The 16,856-nt window shown below is 42.2% G+C and overlaps 1 protein-coding gene across 3 annotated transcripts in view; it reads left to right on the top strand.

Annotated features, from left to right (window-relative positions):
• ARFGAP3 (ARF GTPase activating protein 3) overlaps positions 1 to 16,856 on the top strand; it is a gene marked incomplete at both ends in the record, with an annotated part of 51,072 nt that overhangs the window by 12,404 nt on the left and 21,812 nt on the right. The window contains 7 exons of one of the 3 annotated variants that reach the window (XM_079715984.1): positions 1,909 to 1,981; positions 4,576 to 4,707; positions 5,622 to 5,705; positions 8,316 to 8,403; positions 9,951 to 10,010; positions 11,317 to 11,363; positions 11,947 to 12,089. In XM_079715984.1, the coding sequence (XP_079572110.1) occupies positions 1,909 to 1,981; positions 4,576 to 4,707; positions 5,622 to 5,705; positions 8,316 to 8,403; positions 9,951 to 10,010; positions 11,317 to 11,363; positions 11,947 to 12,089 (627 nt within the window). Of the gene's footprint in view, positions 1 to 1,908; positions 1,982 to 4,575; positions 4,708 to 5,621; positions 5,706 to 8,315; positions 8,404 to 9,950; positions 10,014 to 11,316; positions 11,364 to 11,946; positions 12,090 to 16,856 lie in introns of all 3 variants that reach the window. The other 2 variants (XM_079715983.1, XM_079715985.1) reach the window with 2 other exon arrangements.

Below are 16,856 nucleotides of genomic sequence, written 5' to 3'. Positions count from 1 at the left end.
CCCCCGCACAGCAACGAAGATCCAACGCAGTCATAAATAAATAAATAAATAAAATAAATTTTTTTTAAAAAGAGGGAATATATGTATACGGATAGCTGATTCACTTTGCTGTACAGTAGGAACTAACACAGCATTGTAAAGAAACTATATTCCAGTAAAAATTAATTTTAGAAGTGTTGTAAGGCAGATTAGCAAATCTGAGTACGTATCTCCTCAATTTTAGGACTTTTAAAAATGTTTAAAGTCAGCCCACATTCAGGTACCTATTATGTGCCTGTGCTAGGAATTGAAAGAAAAATGTGGGACACTCCTGCCCTCTGGAGCTTGCCGCTTGTAACAGTGTGACAGAGTCACCACGATGGTTATGATGATGGTGATGGTGATGAATGTGATGGTGGTTATGGTCGTGATAGTGATGATGATGATGATGGTGACGGTGATGATGATCTCATGATGATGGTGGTAGTGATGAATGTGATGGTGGTTATGGTTGTGATAGTGATGATGATGATGGTGATGGTGACAATACTGGTGACGATGATGACCATCATCACCATGGTGGTGATGAGAATTTTAGTCACGTGGTGCTTACCGTGAGCCAGGCACCTTTCAGACATTAGCTTATTTAATTTCTATGAGAGCAAAATGGGTAATACTATAATTATCCCTACTTCACAGATGAGGAAAGTAAGGTGCGGAGAGGTTAAGTAATTTCTCCAAGGCCGTACAGCTTGTAATGGCGGAGTCGAGATTTGTACTTACAGGCTGCCTCCAGAGGCTGTGCTGTTAATTGCCACCCTGTGACCAAGGAGGGGTGGGGATGGCACCTAACTCAATCTGAAAATGTGGTGACTAAGCAAGATCTTTCAGGGAAAGGATTGCAGAGCAAGATATATAATTTAGTCACCTTGCTTGGTAATCAAATTCTAAAGAGAGATTTTTTTTTGGTCTTTATAGGAAATCTGTTTCTTATAAAGTATGGTTTAATTTTTACTTTTTATATATTACCATGAAGGCGATTTGTCCTATGTATAGGTAATAATAATATGTATTAGTATTATTATTAATCTTATGGTAGCTATTGGCTTCAAAATAACATCTTAGTATTTACGAAAGTTAAATGATACCAATAGGCAGAGAAATAAGAGAAATAGGAACGGCAGCATAAAAGACATTTTTTGGTGAACCTAAAGCTTCTTTTCTTTCTACCTTGCCCATTTTGTAAAGGGTGTTCAACCTATACCCATTTTAAAATGTCCACATTCCTTTCCAGTTAGTGTGGGACAAGCTAGTGTTGAATATGGGTTAGCCTTGCCTTTTGCTCATGTCTATGGATTCAATAGAAAGATTTCTAATATTGTCGCGCAGTCATATCTTGCTTTACGGTGATCACTTGGCGAATTTTTTTTTGTTAGGGACTACAATTATTGCCTTTTTCTTGCTTTGATTTGATCTTAGACTATAGATAAGTAGGGCATAAGGTGTCGGTGGGGGAGAGGAGGCACTTGCAGTTTTCACTTAAGCAGCATTAAAACCTGAGTTTTCTCCTCTCCCTGGTGGTGGTGATGTTGAGTAGGTCCCTTCTACTTGATGGTAAGACTGTGAGCACCCTCCAGGCTCCTGTTGGGGGTCACACTGGACAAATCGATAGCCAACCTGAAAAAAATCCAAACAGTACCTCTATTTTTGGAGGCTTGGCTTCTAGGAAGGGTGAGAGGGGCCAGGAGTGGCTTGTACCAACTGTTGTGTACCCTGGAGTCCTAGCATCCTGGAAGCATGTGTCACTGTTAACACCAACTTAGAATTCTTCAGGGTCCTGAAGATCGAGGAAAGCTTATCCTCAAAAGTTTAGTGGCTTGATTATGGGGAAGAACAGTATTAACGTTTAAGAATATTTTTTCCATTTAGATCTACAGAGTTGGATTCTAACTGGTCTTGGTTTCAATTGCGATGCATGCAAGTTGGAGGAAATGCTAATGCAGTAAGTTCATTTCAGACTTGTCGTATTCTTCTTGTATAAATATGTGTTGCACTAGTAAAGAAGTTCAACGTTTCCATGTAAAAGTTTGGGAGGCCCTGTCGGACCGCAGGAAGACATGGGCTTAGGAGCTGGACAACCCAGCTCGCTTGTTTATCCAGAAATCTATTAAAAACCTAATAAACACGAAGCTCTGGGCTAGGATACAATGATGAACAGGACAAATGAGACCCCGCCCTTACAGGCAGAGACAGAGAGCAAGTAAAGCAGTAAATATACAAAGTAAAAGGTGGTGATAAGTGATTTGAAGAAAATTAAACCCGGAAGTGATGGCATAGAGGAATTGGGAGACTTCTTTATGACAGTACAGTTCTTTAATATCTGAGGGTGACTTTTGTACTCAGATGGAATGCTTCTAGCTTCTTTTACCTGAATTTTATTTAATTTATTAAATCTACAGATTTAAAAACCTGTTTTCCAAATCTTCAATTGCAGTTTATAAATATCATGTATCAATTTATAAACTTAGTAATTTCTGTGTAAAAAATAACTTTTTAAGTGTTCAATTAATTTATAATTTTAAAAGAGCAAATTTCCTTAACCCCGTTTACAAACCTAGTTAAGGATCCTCACACATTTTAAACTTCATTTACAAATTCAATATATCTGATTTCTAAAACACTAAACTGTCAGCCTTATAAATCTAGCCAGCAAAATCATCCTTTATATAAAATACCATTGTGTTTTTATAATGGTATACCAAAATGATATAGGTTGAGTAAATAGAATTCCCTTAGACATACCATTAAACATTCAAAGTATTGGAAATCAAATTTGTCTACATTTCAAATAAAAATTATGTCTAGCATCAATTAAATATTTAAAATTAAAACAGTAAATCTAAAATAGTAGTTTTCAAAATACCCAGATTCCCCTGGACCAGTGTATCTCAGCTTTTTTTCCATGATTGTTCCTTAAGCAGGAAAATTGAATTAATAGATTAACTTATTTTAAATCTAAATTGGATTTAGTTTTCCCTAGTGAGAGAAATTAAATACTAAGGAATATGATTTTGTCAGGTAAGGGTGATCTTTGGAAGGCTACAAACCATTGTAATAACTAAGATTTTATTTTTTTTCCATTTTCCAGGAAACCATTTTTGCCCCTGTTGAGAATGGGTGCCTTAAGTATTTCAAGCATGTTATTAGAAACCCATACCCATTTTCATTATGTCCACAAGCTTGTTCCTCAACTTAATACTGTGGGTTTGATAGTATCTGTCCTTGTTACTAAACCTTCCTAGGCTGCAGAGTCCCCCACCAGCTCCAGAGAGCAGCTTCCTCGTCTCAGCCAGTGGAGATGGGGCGCATGGGGTGAGGCAGATCAGTCAGTGGTCCTGCAGCTCAAGCAGTGGAATTGGAACCGTCCTGCTTGGGTTTGAGGGCCAGCTCTGCCCCTCGCTTGTCTGTGTGACGTTGGGCAAGTTGTTGAACCTCTCTGCTTCAGTTTCCCTGAGAGTCTGGCCACGAGGATTTGACAGGATGGTGCCCACAAAGGACCAGACAAGACCTGGGACATGTGGGTGCTCCGTACCGTTACTCATCCCATTGAGTTAATAAGAGGATCCCTCATGCAGGCTTTTAGAACACCTGCTTCAATTAAGATATGAATACTGTAATTCATGTTTGTACATAGATCAGAGGTGGTTGAAAGCAGTGTCCTCTAATTGTCTAAATATCTGTTTCATCACCTTGCCTATGCTGTGGTCTCCGTTGATGAAGAAATAGTGCTCAACAAGGAGAAGGTTAGCGCGGCTCCTGACTTGTTTGTCAGAAACTCCAATGTAGGGAGCCCCCTGGTGGCCTAGTGGTTAGGATTCTGGGCTTTCACTGCTATGACCCGGGTTCAATCCCTGATCGGGGAACTGAGATCCCACACGCTGCACAGCAGAGCTGGAAAAAAAAAAAAAAAAAAAATCATCTCGTATAGATAAAAAGAAAAAAAGAAAAAAAATTCCAGTTTAGTGGAATCTAAACTAAAGTGGATTCCTCAAATTAAAAGTAGTCCTGGGCCTCCCTGGTGGTGCAGTGGTTGAGAGTCCGCCTGCCGATGCAGGGGATACAGGTTCGTGCCCCGGTCTGGGAGGATCCCATATGCCGCGGAGCGGCTGGGCCCGTGAGCCATGGCTGCTGAGCCTGCGCATCCGGAGCCTGAGCTCCGCAACGGGAGAGGCCACAACAGTGAGAGGCCCGCGTACCACAAAAAAAAAAAAAAAAAAAAAGTAGTCCTGAGTGGAAAGCGCCCCCCCAGATAACATTCAGGATGATGGAGGTAGCTTAGTGGAGCAAGGAAGGGCCAGTTATTTTGTTTCGTGAGGCAAATCTCATGTCCACTTTTACCAGAATATTAATGTTGCATCTGTGGAAGGTATTACCCCTTTTACAAGGAAAAATTTTATAAAAATTTTTCATGGTTTAAATTATTTTGGTTTTCACTAGTATTTTCAAAAAAAGCCTTCATAGCATGCAGTAACATTTTTGATCACCATGTTAGATTTAAGGCAGCGATGCTGTTAACCCGCGTACTTTCCTCTGCAGTCTTCCTTTTTCCATCAACACGGGTGTGACACCAACGACACCAATGCCAAGTACAACAGTCGCGCTGCCCAGCTTTATAGGGAGAGAATCAAGGCACTGGCCTCCCAGGCAACCCGGAAGCATGGCACTGACGTAAGCACAGCGGGTTGGGGGGGTCTCCTTCAGAGGAACATTTGTTTCAGTAGAAAAAGTAGTTTTTACCCCAAATAGTAAAACTTGCTAGCCGGACTCTCTTACAAGGGAACAGCGTGTAGCGGATTCTTATTATTCACTGTCCTGCTTGGTAAGGTTGCTGTGAAGACTGCACTAGAGTCCTGCAGCATCACCTTTGTCAGCTGATCAACACTAACCTTGTTTCCGTTTAAAGACACCTTCTTTAGTGTATATTGTTGACTCACTGACACTGAGCTGGCGGCCAAGGGCATTGTGGCTCGAGCTGAATGACACTCAGCTAACTGCCTCCCTGGGCTTAGGAACGCAAGGTGGCACTTCAGCACCATGCTCGGGACCATTGTAAACAATGGATCCACCAACAAAAAGCACAAAAATGTGGAAAGCGTGTCAGTAAACAGCCCGTAAAATGGACCCGTGTTTACAGCAGGAGCCGAAACAAGGAAGCAGAGCGTCGCCTTGTTCCACCTCAGCTGGGAATGTGCACCTGGGGTGACAGATTCTCTGCTGCTCTGCGTGTGTCCATGCAGGATGGCACATTTGGGGTCACAAGTCAATTGTAGCATGTAGACAAATTCTCAGACATGGAATCCACAAATGATGGGGGTCGACTGTACTTTGGAACCTGCACTTAGACGTGAAGCCCTGGCTCTTTCCTTTTCGGAAATGGCTTGGGTGGCGATTGTCTTCCACAGGGTTTGGTGGCAGAAGTTACTGGATTGATGTGTTACTAAAATGTGCTCAGGGGCCCTGACTTTATAATAATGGAAAGTACAAATCTTTAGCAGACAGGCCTCCAGAAAGGAAGTGAAGAGCATTAAATAAACACTTTAAAGCAGGTGAAATGCTGAGCGGTGCATGTGTTTTTGTTCCAGCTGTGGCTTGATAGCTGTGTGGTTCCACCTTTGTCCCCTCCACCAAAGGAGGAAGATTTTTTTGCCTCTCATGCTTCTCCTGAGGTATGTGTTACACTTCACATAATTTTCATGTGTGCTTCAAAGGCATAACTAAAGTTATCAACAGTAAAGTTATAAAGGGCATATATTTAAAATGTTTCTGTTAGGATATAGGCTAAGCTGCTGTAACAAACAGCCCTGAAATACAGTCAGGGCTGGAATAAGGTAGGAGTTAATTTCCCACCAGCAGTGCAGAGGTAGGCCGTCCAGGGCTGACCAGGGTATGGATTTTGCTCTTCTCATTGTGTGGCTCCTACCTCAGGGTGCAGAGTGGCTGCTCCAGTTCATGACCTTTCCCAGCCAGCAGGAGGAGGACAAACATTCGGGAAAGCAAGTGCCCCATCCTTTTACAATCTAGAGGTAGCACACGTCACTTCTGCTCATAGCCTGCTGGCTAGAATTCAGTCCCATGCCCTATACCCAGCTTCAAGGGAGGCTTGAGGTCGTCTTACTAGGGGTCTTCCCAGTGCAGTTCAGAGCTTTGGAACTGACAAAGAATGAAGACAGTTTTTTGTTGTTTTTTTTTAAACCCAGATTTTAAGAGCAGTTTGAATCTCATTGCCCCTATTTAGCTGTGTACGTAGAACATATCTCAAGGCTATTGTGAGAATGAAATGAGTTAACACAGATAAAAGTAGCTGGTACCTAGCACAGAGGAAGCTTCAACAAGTGCCGTTTCATTAACCTCATCTTTGTAGTCCGATAGGAGTAGTAACAACGATCCATGGTCCCTCTGTGCATTTTCCCCAAATCGCTGAGATCAGGGAACATGAGGCCTGCAAAGCCAAAATATTTACCAACTGGTCCTTTAAGGAAATGTATGCGACCCCTGGCTTACAGCCCCAGATGTTCTGTTGGCTGCCCTGCATCTTCCAGTCCCGATGGGGAGGGGCCACCGTTTGCTTAACTGCTACTCAGTCCTTTAACTGATTTTCAAGAAAAAATTATGTAAAGTTGTATATACATTGCTAAACCTTGATTTTTTTTTGCATATTACGTACATGTTATCTTTGACAGAATCAATAGTTACCAGAAATAGTTATCAAAAAAGATGGGAACAGAAAACAAAAGAGAAGGTGTGCTATCATGATCTGTTGCTATTGTTGAATATAGAACTAGATACAGAATATCCATGGTTAGTAGCTGAGAAATGTTAGAAATAGAAATGATGGGCTAAAAAGAGGAGAGATATGAACAGTTTGGTGTGGATTAGAGTTGGAGATATTAGTATGAATTCATGTTTATTTTAGTGTCTCTCTGTCTTTATATATCTATGTGCACATGCACGCACACACACACATACACATGATGGAGAACTAACTGCAGATACGTGTGTACACACGGGTTAGTACACACAGATATATGACCTAGCTTTGTCCACTGAAAGGCCTAGAGACAGTGACACACCAGGACAACAGGCACACCCAGCACCCACACCTTGGTTTCTAAATGCTGTTTTCCAGTGGAAGGACCCAGGGCTACCTTTGGAGAGATGGCCGATTCTAGGACTGGGGCTGCTGCGGCAGATAAGCCTGGAGCGCCCTATGGTGCTAGAAGAAAGGAAGTGCTAGGAGGCCGGGCAGGGGGAATGGACGAGGACATGTCTGAAGGACTCAGGAACCAACCTGGAAGAGGTGCCAGTGGTCAGAGCTGGAACGATTTGAACAAAATAATGATAGTATTGGACTATAATCCAAAGAATAAATAAATATCCATACTAATATAAATGGATGATTGCATAAAGAAATGGAGGGAAAGGACAGTCTTCCTTACAGACAATTACAAATCATGCATATACCTCTCCACCCTTCTGGAGGTGGGGCTTAACTCCCCTCCCCTTGCATGCGGACTGGACTTAGTGACGCTTCCCAGGACTAGAGGATGGAAAGGGGAAACCGGTAACTTTACAGGGAAAAGGCTGCCAGGCGCCAACCTAACCAAGTGAAAAAGATTGGCATCACTAGTGCACAGTCGTGTTGACACGAGGCACGGAGGGGGCACCTCCTCTCTGCTGTTCTCCCCCCAGACCTAGTCTAATCACAAGGAAGCATCAGACAAACGCACAGTGAGGGGCATTCTACAAAATACCTATCGGTACCCTTCAGAAGTTTCAAGGTCCTGAAAAACAAGGAAAGACTGAGAAACTGTCACAAAGCAGAGCAGACTGAGGAGACGTGACGAATGCAGCGTGGGGTCCTGGGTGGGTCCTGGAACAGAAGAGAGACACTGGTGGGAAAACTGGTGAAATCCAAATAAAGTCTGGAGTTTAGCGAATAGTGTACCAATGATGATTCTTCGTTTTGACAAATGTACCCTGGGTATTTTAACATCAGAGGAAGCTGGGTGAAGAGTATCTAGAAACTTTTATCTTTGCAACTTTTGTGTAAGTCAGAAATTATTGCATAATAAAATTTTTATTTAAAGAAAAGGAGGAAAAATAAGGAATTTGAGCATGGAAACAGAGACTTAAGAACAGGTATATTTTAATCTTATCCTTCCTTCCCACTAATCCAGGTGGGAAGGTGACTTTAAATTACTAGGTTTTTCCCCTGTTATTTGTTTTTTATGACTTTTCTTGCTTTGCTGGTAATGAGTTTTCTCCCCTTGCTTCAGGTGGGTGGCACAGAGTGGGCATCAGCACAACCAGAACCATCTTCTTTAACGCCAGGGAACGTGGACGCTCCTCCAGCAAACAATGAAGGTAGTGCTGAGACCTGCCCTGTAGTGCTGTCCTGTGCTTCACTGGCATCTGTGGAACCACTAGAAAATGAGAATCTTGCATTTGCTAGGGAAAGATGCCCATGGTCAGTTATAAAGTGGGGAGAAAAGATTACTGAACACGGAATATGATCTCATTTTTATAAAAAAGAAAACCCAAATCACACACACAGTTAACACCACATTGTTCACTGGAGAATGAAATTACTGAGGATTTTTACTTTCAATGTGCTACAGTTTTGGTTTTTTTTTTTTTTTTTTTTTTGTGGTACGCAGGCCTCTCACTGTTGTGGCCTCTCCCGTTGTGGAGCGCAGGCTCAGCGGCCATGGCTCATGGGCCCAGCTGCTCCGCGGCATGTGGGATCTTCCCGGACCGGGGCACGAACCCGTGTCCCCTGCATCGGCAGGCGGACTCTCAACCACTGCGCCACCAGGGAAGTCCTGGGTTTTTTTTTTAACTTTATTTTATTTTATTTATTTTTGTCTGCGTTGGGTCTTCGTTGCTGCGCACAGGCTTTCTCTAGTTGCAGCGAGCAGGGGCTGCTCTTTGTTGTGGTGCGCGGGCTTCTCATTGCAGTGGCTTCTCTTGTTGCAGAGCACGGGCTCAGTAGTTGTGGCACGTGGGCTCAGTAGTTGTGGCTCGCAGGCTCTAGAGCGCAGGCTCAGTAGCTGTGGTGCACGGGCTTAGTTGCTCCGTGGCATGTGGGATCTTCCCAGACCTGGCTCGAACCCGTGTCCCCTGCATTGGCAGGCGGATTCTTTTTCTTTTTTTTTTTTGAATTTTTGAATTTTATTAATTTTTTTATACAGCAGGTTCTTATTAGTCATCCATTTTATACATATTAGTGTATACATGTCAATCCCAATCTCCTAGTTCATCCCACCACCACCACCACCCCCTGCCCCCCACTTTCCCCCCTTGGTGTCCATACGTTTGTTCTCTACATCTGTGTCTCTATTTCTGCCCTGCAAACTGGAGGTGGATTCTTAACTACTGCACCACCAAGGAAGTACCTCAGAACGGTTTACTTTAAAACACCAGACCATGGGACTTCCCTGGTGACACAGTGGCTAAGACTCCGTGCTCCCAATGCAGAGGGCCCGGGTTCCATTCCTGGTCAGGGAACTAGATCCCACATGCATGCCTCAACTAAGAGTTCTCATGCCACACCTAAGGAGCCCACATGCCGCAACTAAGACCCATCGCAACCAACCAACCAAACAAACAAATAAATAAATGTAAAATAAAACACCGGACCATAAGGTAGAATTCCAAATGATATTAATTAGGGAGAACAATAACATTTTTATTCTACAAAGCAACTAGATACAAAATATACTTCTGTTTTAATGGACTTTTAAATTAAAATTCTTAAAATGATAAAATAGAATATGGAGCTAAAAAGAAAAGACAATCATTGACAGAATTGGATAAGGTCGTAGTACTGAGCAAGTTGAGTGTATTTTATATTCAAAAGCACATTTGATGAGTCTATATTCTGTGTTAATATCAATATTTTCAACTTGCAGGTGGACCAGAACAAGGACCAAGTGTGGAAGGTCTTAATGTACCAACAAAGGCTGCTTTAGGTGGTATGTGTTACCCTATATTGTGATTTAGAGAGTGAGATGAACTAAGAAAAAAATGAATCCTGTCTTTACATTCTGCCTGGAACTTAAAATGTAATGAGATTTATTTAAGCAAAAACTGATGTTCCGTTTCGGCCAGCTTGATGACTGTGAAATGCAGCAGCCTCTGTACCCGGCGAAGGTTGCTCTTGGTGCTTTTGATTTGCTGGTTTATGTCCCAGCATAAGCAGAGGTCAGAGCAGCCAAGTCATTCCTAGCTACTCAAGAACTCTTAGCATTTTCTTCTCTTTCTGATTTTATTGTAGGTGAACTTAATTTCTAATTTTTCATTATCAGGGAAATACAATCTGAAATTAGTGCATATTACACTGTATTAACTGGAAAGCAACTGCTTTGGTGAAAAATAACTGAGCTATTAGAAATGTTCCAGGCATTTTCGTCATGTATTTATAATAGACTTGTAGGAGATTGGGAGCAGATTATGTGACTACCACAGTACAAATCTAAAAGAAAGTGGTGAAATGGAGAATTTCCATGGATGGCTTTTTTACACTTGAAATGTAATGAGGTTATTCCCTCATTAGGACTAAAAGTTTTAATCTTTGTTTTTTGTGGTTTTATGCTATCTTTTTCCTGTTAAAGCACATTCTCACTTTGTAAGAAAATAATGTTTTATTCTTACTGGGTCTCTTTTACATAATTCTAAACAGAGAATATGTGATCTATCATTAAAATTTACCCAGAAAACAATTTTTAAGAAATTTTATCTGAAAGCATCATATATTTTTGTGCAATTTAGAATGTAATGCTACCAAAATAAGAGTGTTTTATATCTCTTATTGGTTAATATGATAACATAAATCAGAGTGGAAAGCGCTTCACTGCTTTAGTTGTATACATAATGCCTGGCTAAGTTTCTACTTTAAAACAATTTTGAAATTTTTTGAAGAGTAGAGCTTAATAGGAGGGTTTGTTCTAATGTAATATGAAATGCTTCTGAAGAAAGTAGTGAGTGGGGCAAACTTAGTCTCTTTATTTCTCTTCAGTGTGGTGTCCCCCCAAAATATGCACTCTCTGAGTTTGGATACTATGTGGACATACTGAGGACTCTATTTTGATAAAGCTCTGTTCATCTAAAGTACACTCGTATACTTGAGCCTTCTGGATGACAAACTAATGTGGAAAATGTTATAGTCTCTTAAATAATAAAATACAGTATCTTAGAATTTTAAAAAATACACTGAAAATATACACTGAAATTATATATTTCCATTGGTCTGACTTTCTACTTTTTATTTTTTGACAGAGGTTTCCTCTATCATAAGAAAGAAACCAAATCAAGCTAAAAGAGGAGTGAGTATTATGTATAAAATACCTGGTAGTTTAGCTCTAAAATGGCTGATGCACTCAGAAAAGCCACCTTTGTCATTTTACTTTTATTTTGAGCCATATTATAATGAATGTGGCTTTGATAAAAAGCTTGTTCTGTTCAATGAGGGGATGTTATACTTAGTGAAGATTTTCTAGAATGAGTGTTTAACATTTCTCTGTCAATGACAAAATTCTGAAAAAAATCAGCAGAGGCTCCCTGGGACTTTCTGTCATGGTTACGGTTCTAAAAGCAGTGCTGTCTGGGGAGGCTGGGAGGGCTGTCATTGGTTGAATGTTGAGATGCCGTGATTCCTTTCAGAGCCCCTGCTCTGGAGGCAGGTGCGGGGTTTTAACTCCCGACCTCATCACTTGCCAGCTGTGGGATCTTGGTTGGGCCACTTAACTGGCAGGGGCTTCAGGTCCTCATCCATCACCCGGAGATGGTGACAGTGCCGGCCTCATAGAGTCGTGAGGACTAAGTAATAACCCTCGATAAATGTTAGCTTTTGTTGCAAACGTTTTCAAACAGTTTGGGTAGAATGTAATCTTATACTGTATCTTCTAGCTTGGGGCCAAAAAAGGAAGTTTGGGAGCCCAGAAACTGACGAATACGTGCTTTAATGAAATTGAAAAACAAGCCCAAGCCGTAGATAAAGTGAAGGAACAGGAAGACCTTCTGGCCAGGGCGGCACCTAAGGAAGAATCGATGTAAGTTTGATTGGGTCATAGTAATATGTTTCTAGTGACTAACCCTATTAATTAAACAACTCTGAGATTTGCTTTCCAAATGCCATTTATTCTTACATATGTGTGTGAGGAGGATAATGCAAAATTCAGTCTTATGATAACGAAAACTGCATGGACGTGTAGATTAGAAGGGGAGAGACCCGGGAGAAGGAGGCAGTCGCCATTTCCGGTTGAAGCTGTGCAGACAGGATTGGGATGGGGTCGCGGGAAGGGAGAGACAGAAGCGCTCAGGAGGTACTCACGCAGGAAGGATGCTCAGCATCGTCAGTCACCGGGGAAATGCAAGTCAGAGCCACAGGGAGACGCCACTTCCCTCAGGGTAGCTGTAATCCAGAAGACATACAGCAAGTGTTGGCAAGAATGCAGAGAAACTGGAGCCCTCGTGCTTTGCTGGTGGCAGTTACCACATGACCCAGCAATTCCACTCCTCAGTATATTCTCAGAGAAATTAAAATATGCCCGTGTAGCCACACCAGAACTTGTACATGTGTCCATAGCAGCCTTAATCCCTATAGCCAAAAAGTAGAAATAACCCAAATGTCCATCAAGTAGTGAATGGATAAACAAAATGTGTATGTCCATACAATAAAATATTATTCGGCCATAAAAAGGAATAAAGTACTGACACGTGCTGCAGTGTGGATAAATCTTAAAAATTTTATGCTAACAAAGAAACTGGCCACAGAAGACCGCATATTGTATGATTCCTTAGAAATGGAATATCCAAATTAGGCAAATCCAGAGACAGAAGGCAGACTAGTGGTTGCCAGGGGCTGGGGGCAGGGGAGAGAACGCGGTGTGACCGCTAATGGGCAGGGGTTTCTTTTGGGGGTGATGAGAATGTTCTGTAATTAGGTAGTGCTGATGGTAGCAGCCTTGTGGATATGCTAAACTGAATTGTGTACTTTAGAAAGGTGGATTTTATGGTATGTGAATTATATCTCAGTAATGAAAAAAGTGTTTATAATGTGAAGCCCCGTTGAACTTGGTGACTAAGTTCTAATTGTATGATGGAAGGTTGTTGGTATGGTGGCATCTGCAGAGCTTTTGAGCCTGGATCTTGAAGGAGTCTCAGAGTCAGACTTGGCACGGGGCCGGGGGAGAAGGAAGAGCCTGAAAGAATGAAGAAGAGGGAATCCAGACGGTGGTACTGGGGTCCTGCCTGGATTGGGGACATTGGAATGATGCTGGGGTTTGCCCTGAAGTCAGGCCAGCAGTTTTACATCACATCTGAGGGGAGTGCTGTGACGAAGGGGTGTGTTTTGGAAAGTGCGTTTGGTGGCGATATCCAGGACAGAAGGAACGGAAAAAAACTGGAGGCCAGGAGGCCAGACTGGAGACTTGTTTTAGGTAGATACTTAAGGTTCCTGAGAGGTTTTCGTTTGTGTTGAAAACAGAAGGGACACATGGCCATCTGGAAAGTGCCCGTGACTGGGCATAGAGGATGGTAAGGAGAGAAGAGAGGAAGGGCGACTTGGACTCCTGTTTTGTATGCGTGTTTATTTTATTTATATGGTGTTTTCTCTTATTTTCATGTGTATCTGTTTTAGCTTGAGTTAATTACTACAGGCTGCCTAATGAAGAAAATACTTTATGAGGTTGTTTTGCGGATTCCTTTAGTTAATTCTCATTAAAGTGCATCAAACAGTGCCTGACGCATAGTAAGTGCTCAGCCAGTGTGATTTCTTGCTATTGATGCTCACAGTGCGCTAAGAGGACCTTCATATGATAAGCCCAGATAATTTGAAATTGCTAGTTATTCCTCACTGTCCTTTAACTCACAGAACCTAGGGGGCAGCACTAAACTGTATTTGAGTGAAATGTGACTTGAAATGCTCTATGTGAGGTTTACTCGGAGTTGTCACAGACTTCACTTTGATGTCTCTGACTTAGCTAGGCTTTTTGACACTGGGCATGGGGGAAGGTTAAATCCGAGGATGTTTGGGGCTTCCCTGGTGGCGAAGTGGTTAGGAGTCCACCTGCCAGTGCAGTGGACACAGGTTCGAGCCCTGGTCCGGGAAGATCCCACATGCCACGGAGCACCTAAGCCCGTGCGCCACAGCTACTGGGCCTGCACTCTAGAGCCCGCGAGACACAACTACTGAAGCCCGTGCGCCTAGAGCCCGTGCTCTGCAACAAGAGAAGCCACCGCAATAAGAAGTCCGCACACCGCAACGAAGAGTAGCCCCCGCTCACCACAACTAGAGAAAGCTCGCGCGCAGCAACGAAGACCCAGCGCAGCCAAAAATAAATAAATAAAATAAATTTAAGAAAATAGTTAAAAAAAAAATCTGGGTATGTTTGGGAGCAGGCTCTGTCCAGATTGCTTGTGCGTGAGGTTTTCCCAGAGAACGTATGAAATCCCTGCCTGATCAGAACAGGAGACATGGAATACAGGAAGCAGCAGCTCCCTCCCTGTGTGGGTCAGGTGGACGGAAATTAGCGTGTTACTATTAGAAATAACACCAGCCTTAACATGTCTCTTTCATTAGGACCATTCAGTACAGCATAAAAGCAAAGATGCAGATCATGGGGTATTTATGAACTGGACTTGGGAACCTAGTTTGACCCCTTTCATGGCCTTGTTCAGAACAGCTGCACCACCACGCCCTAATCACCGTCGTGCCGCTCAGACACATCACAGCTCAGTTTCACCAAACTAGCGCTGTGCCAGCTATGAGGAAGTACCCAAGCTTTATGTTAGTCTTCTGCAAGTTGCTTTTTTTTTTTTTTTTTTTGCGATACGCGGGCCTCTCATTGCTGTGGCCTCTCCCGCCGCGGAGCACAGGCTCCGGACGCGCAGGCCCAGCGGCCATGGCTCACAGGCCCAGCCGCTCCGCAGCTTGTGGGATCTTCCCGGACCGGGGCACGAACCCGTGTTCCCTGCATCGGCAGGCGGACTCTCAACCACTGCGCCACCAGGGAAGCCCTGCAAGTTCATTTTTTTAACGGCTGTAAATAAAGTTATTTCAGTTCAATCAGCTCTCAGGAGCGGTATCGTTTCTTGTGTTGTCGGACTGCGAAACTAAACTGTCCATGCAGTAGCCTGAGCCTCACCTGGCAGTCTCTGTGCCCATCCTCAGAGGCGTCTGTGTGCACAGTTGGTAGAAAGAGTAAGAAAATGCAGTGGCGCTGCTGGAGCTGCTCTCTTGCTGACCTGAGTGTCTGGCCAGCCCTCCCCTGAGCCAAGCTGGTACTGGAAGGGCTTCTGCGGGTCTGAGAAGCTTGGAGTCCTGGCTTCCTTATTCCATTAGTGCTTCCAGGGCCCGGCTGTTAAAAGTGCACACTTTTAGTGGAGGATAGACCCAATCATACGTCAAGTACCCCAAGAAGGAAAACTTCCCCATCTCATACCATCCCTATCCATTCATCTCCAGAAGACTCTGTTACCACAGTTCTACTGATTTTAAACAGATCTATTGTTTTCCTCCAAAAATTATACTTGAAAGAGTATAGTATATTTTCCAAGTAATAAAGTGGGTATATTACCATTACCTGATCTGTAGGAATGATAGTAAAGAAAACAAACTGCCAGATTAAAACAAAACAGAAATCCTGCTTGACTCATTAAGGAGGGAAACAGCAAAAGTAAGATATTTTTTCCTAGTAAGAAATTCTGTTGTCATTCCCTTTTACTACAGAGAAATGTATTTATATTATTATGGAATTTATACAGTGCCTTTCTTATGAGGAATTCGTGACGTTTTACACCATTTTATAAAATGGATGATAGCTTAGAAATCCTGATAAGGTAGGTATATCATTTTTCAAGGCCCTGAAATTTTGTTGCTATTTTACTAATATGATAATATACTCTTGTAATTGTTAATATAGGCCTGGTTTTCTTTATGAAAAATTAAGTCTTTATAGCATTTTTGGGAATCTGAGAGTAAGGGACAGTGTTTTATTCGTCATTTCTCACCTGGGTGCATTATTTGTCACAAATATTTGAGAGATAGGTGATGAGTATCTGACTGGTGGTGCAGAGGAAACTTGGCTGAGGAATGACAGCTCCAATTTTTTTTTCTTTCTTTTTTTTTTTTTTAGTTTTTATCGGAGTATAGTCGGTTTACAATGTTATGTTAGTTTCAAGTGTATGGCAGAGTGAGTCAGTTATACATATATATATATATCTCCACTCTTTTTTAGATTCTTTTCCCATATAGGCCATTCCAGAGTATTGAGTAGAGTTCCCTGTGCCATACAGCAGGTCCTTAGTACTCATCTCTTTTGCATATAGTCGTGTGCATACGTCAATCCCAATTTCCAAGTTATCCCTCCCCCTCTTACCCCCGGTAACCATACGTTTATTTTCTACATCTGTAACTCTAGTTGTTTTGTAGATAAGTTCATTTGTACCCTGTTTTTAGATTCCACATATAAGTGATATCATATGATATCTGTCTTTGTCTGTCTGACGTACTTCACTCAGTATGACAGTCTCTAGGTCCATCCATGTTGCTGCAAATGGCATTATTTCGTTCTTTTTTATGACTGAATAATATTCGATTGTGTGTATATATATATATATATATATATAAAATACATCTTCTCTATCTGTTCCTCTGTTGATGGACATTTAGGTTGCTTCCATGTCCTGGCTATTGTAAATAGTGCTGCAGTGAACGTTGGGGTGCATGTATCTTTTCAAATTATGGTTTTCTCCGAATGTATGCCCAGAAGTGGTATTACTGGAGATAACTCCATTTTAAATGCTCTCAGAGCCTG

The sequence above is a fragment of the Hyperoodon ampullatus genome (genome assembly GCF_949752795.1).
Source record: "Hyperoodon ampullatus genome assembly, chromosome: 11".
NCBI lineage: Eukaryota > Metazoa > Chordata > Mammalia > Artiodactyla > Ziphiidae > Hyperoodon > Hyperoodon ampullatus.
This window is presented reverse-complemented; position numbering and strand designations above follow the sequence as displayed.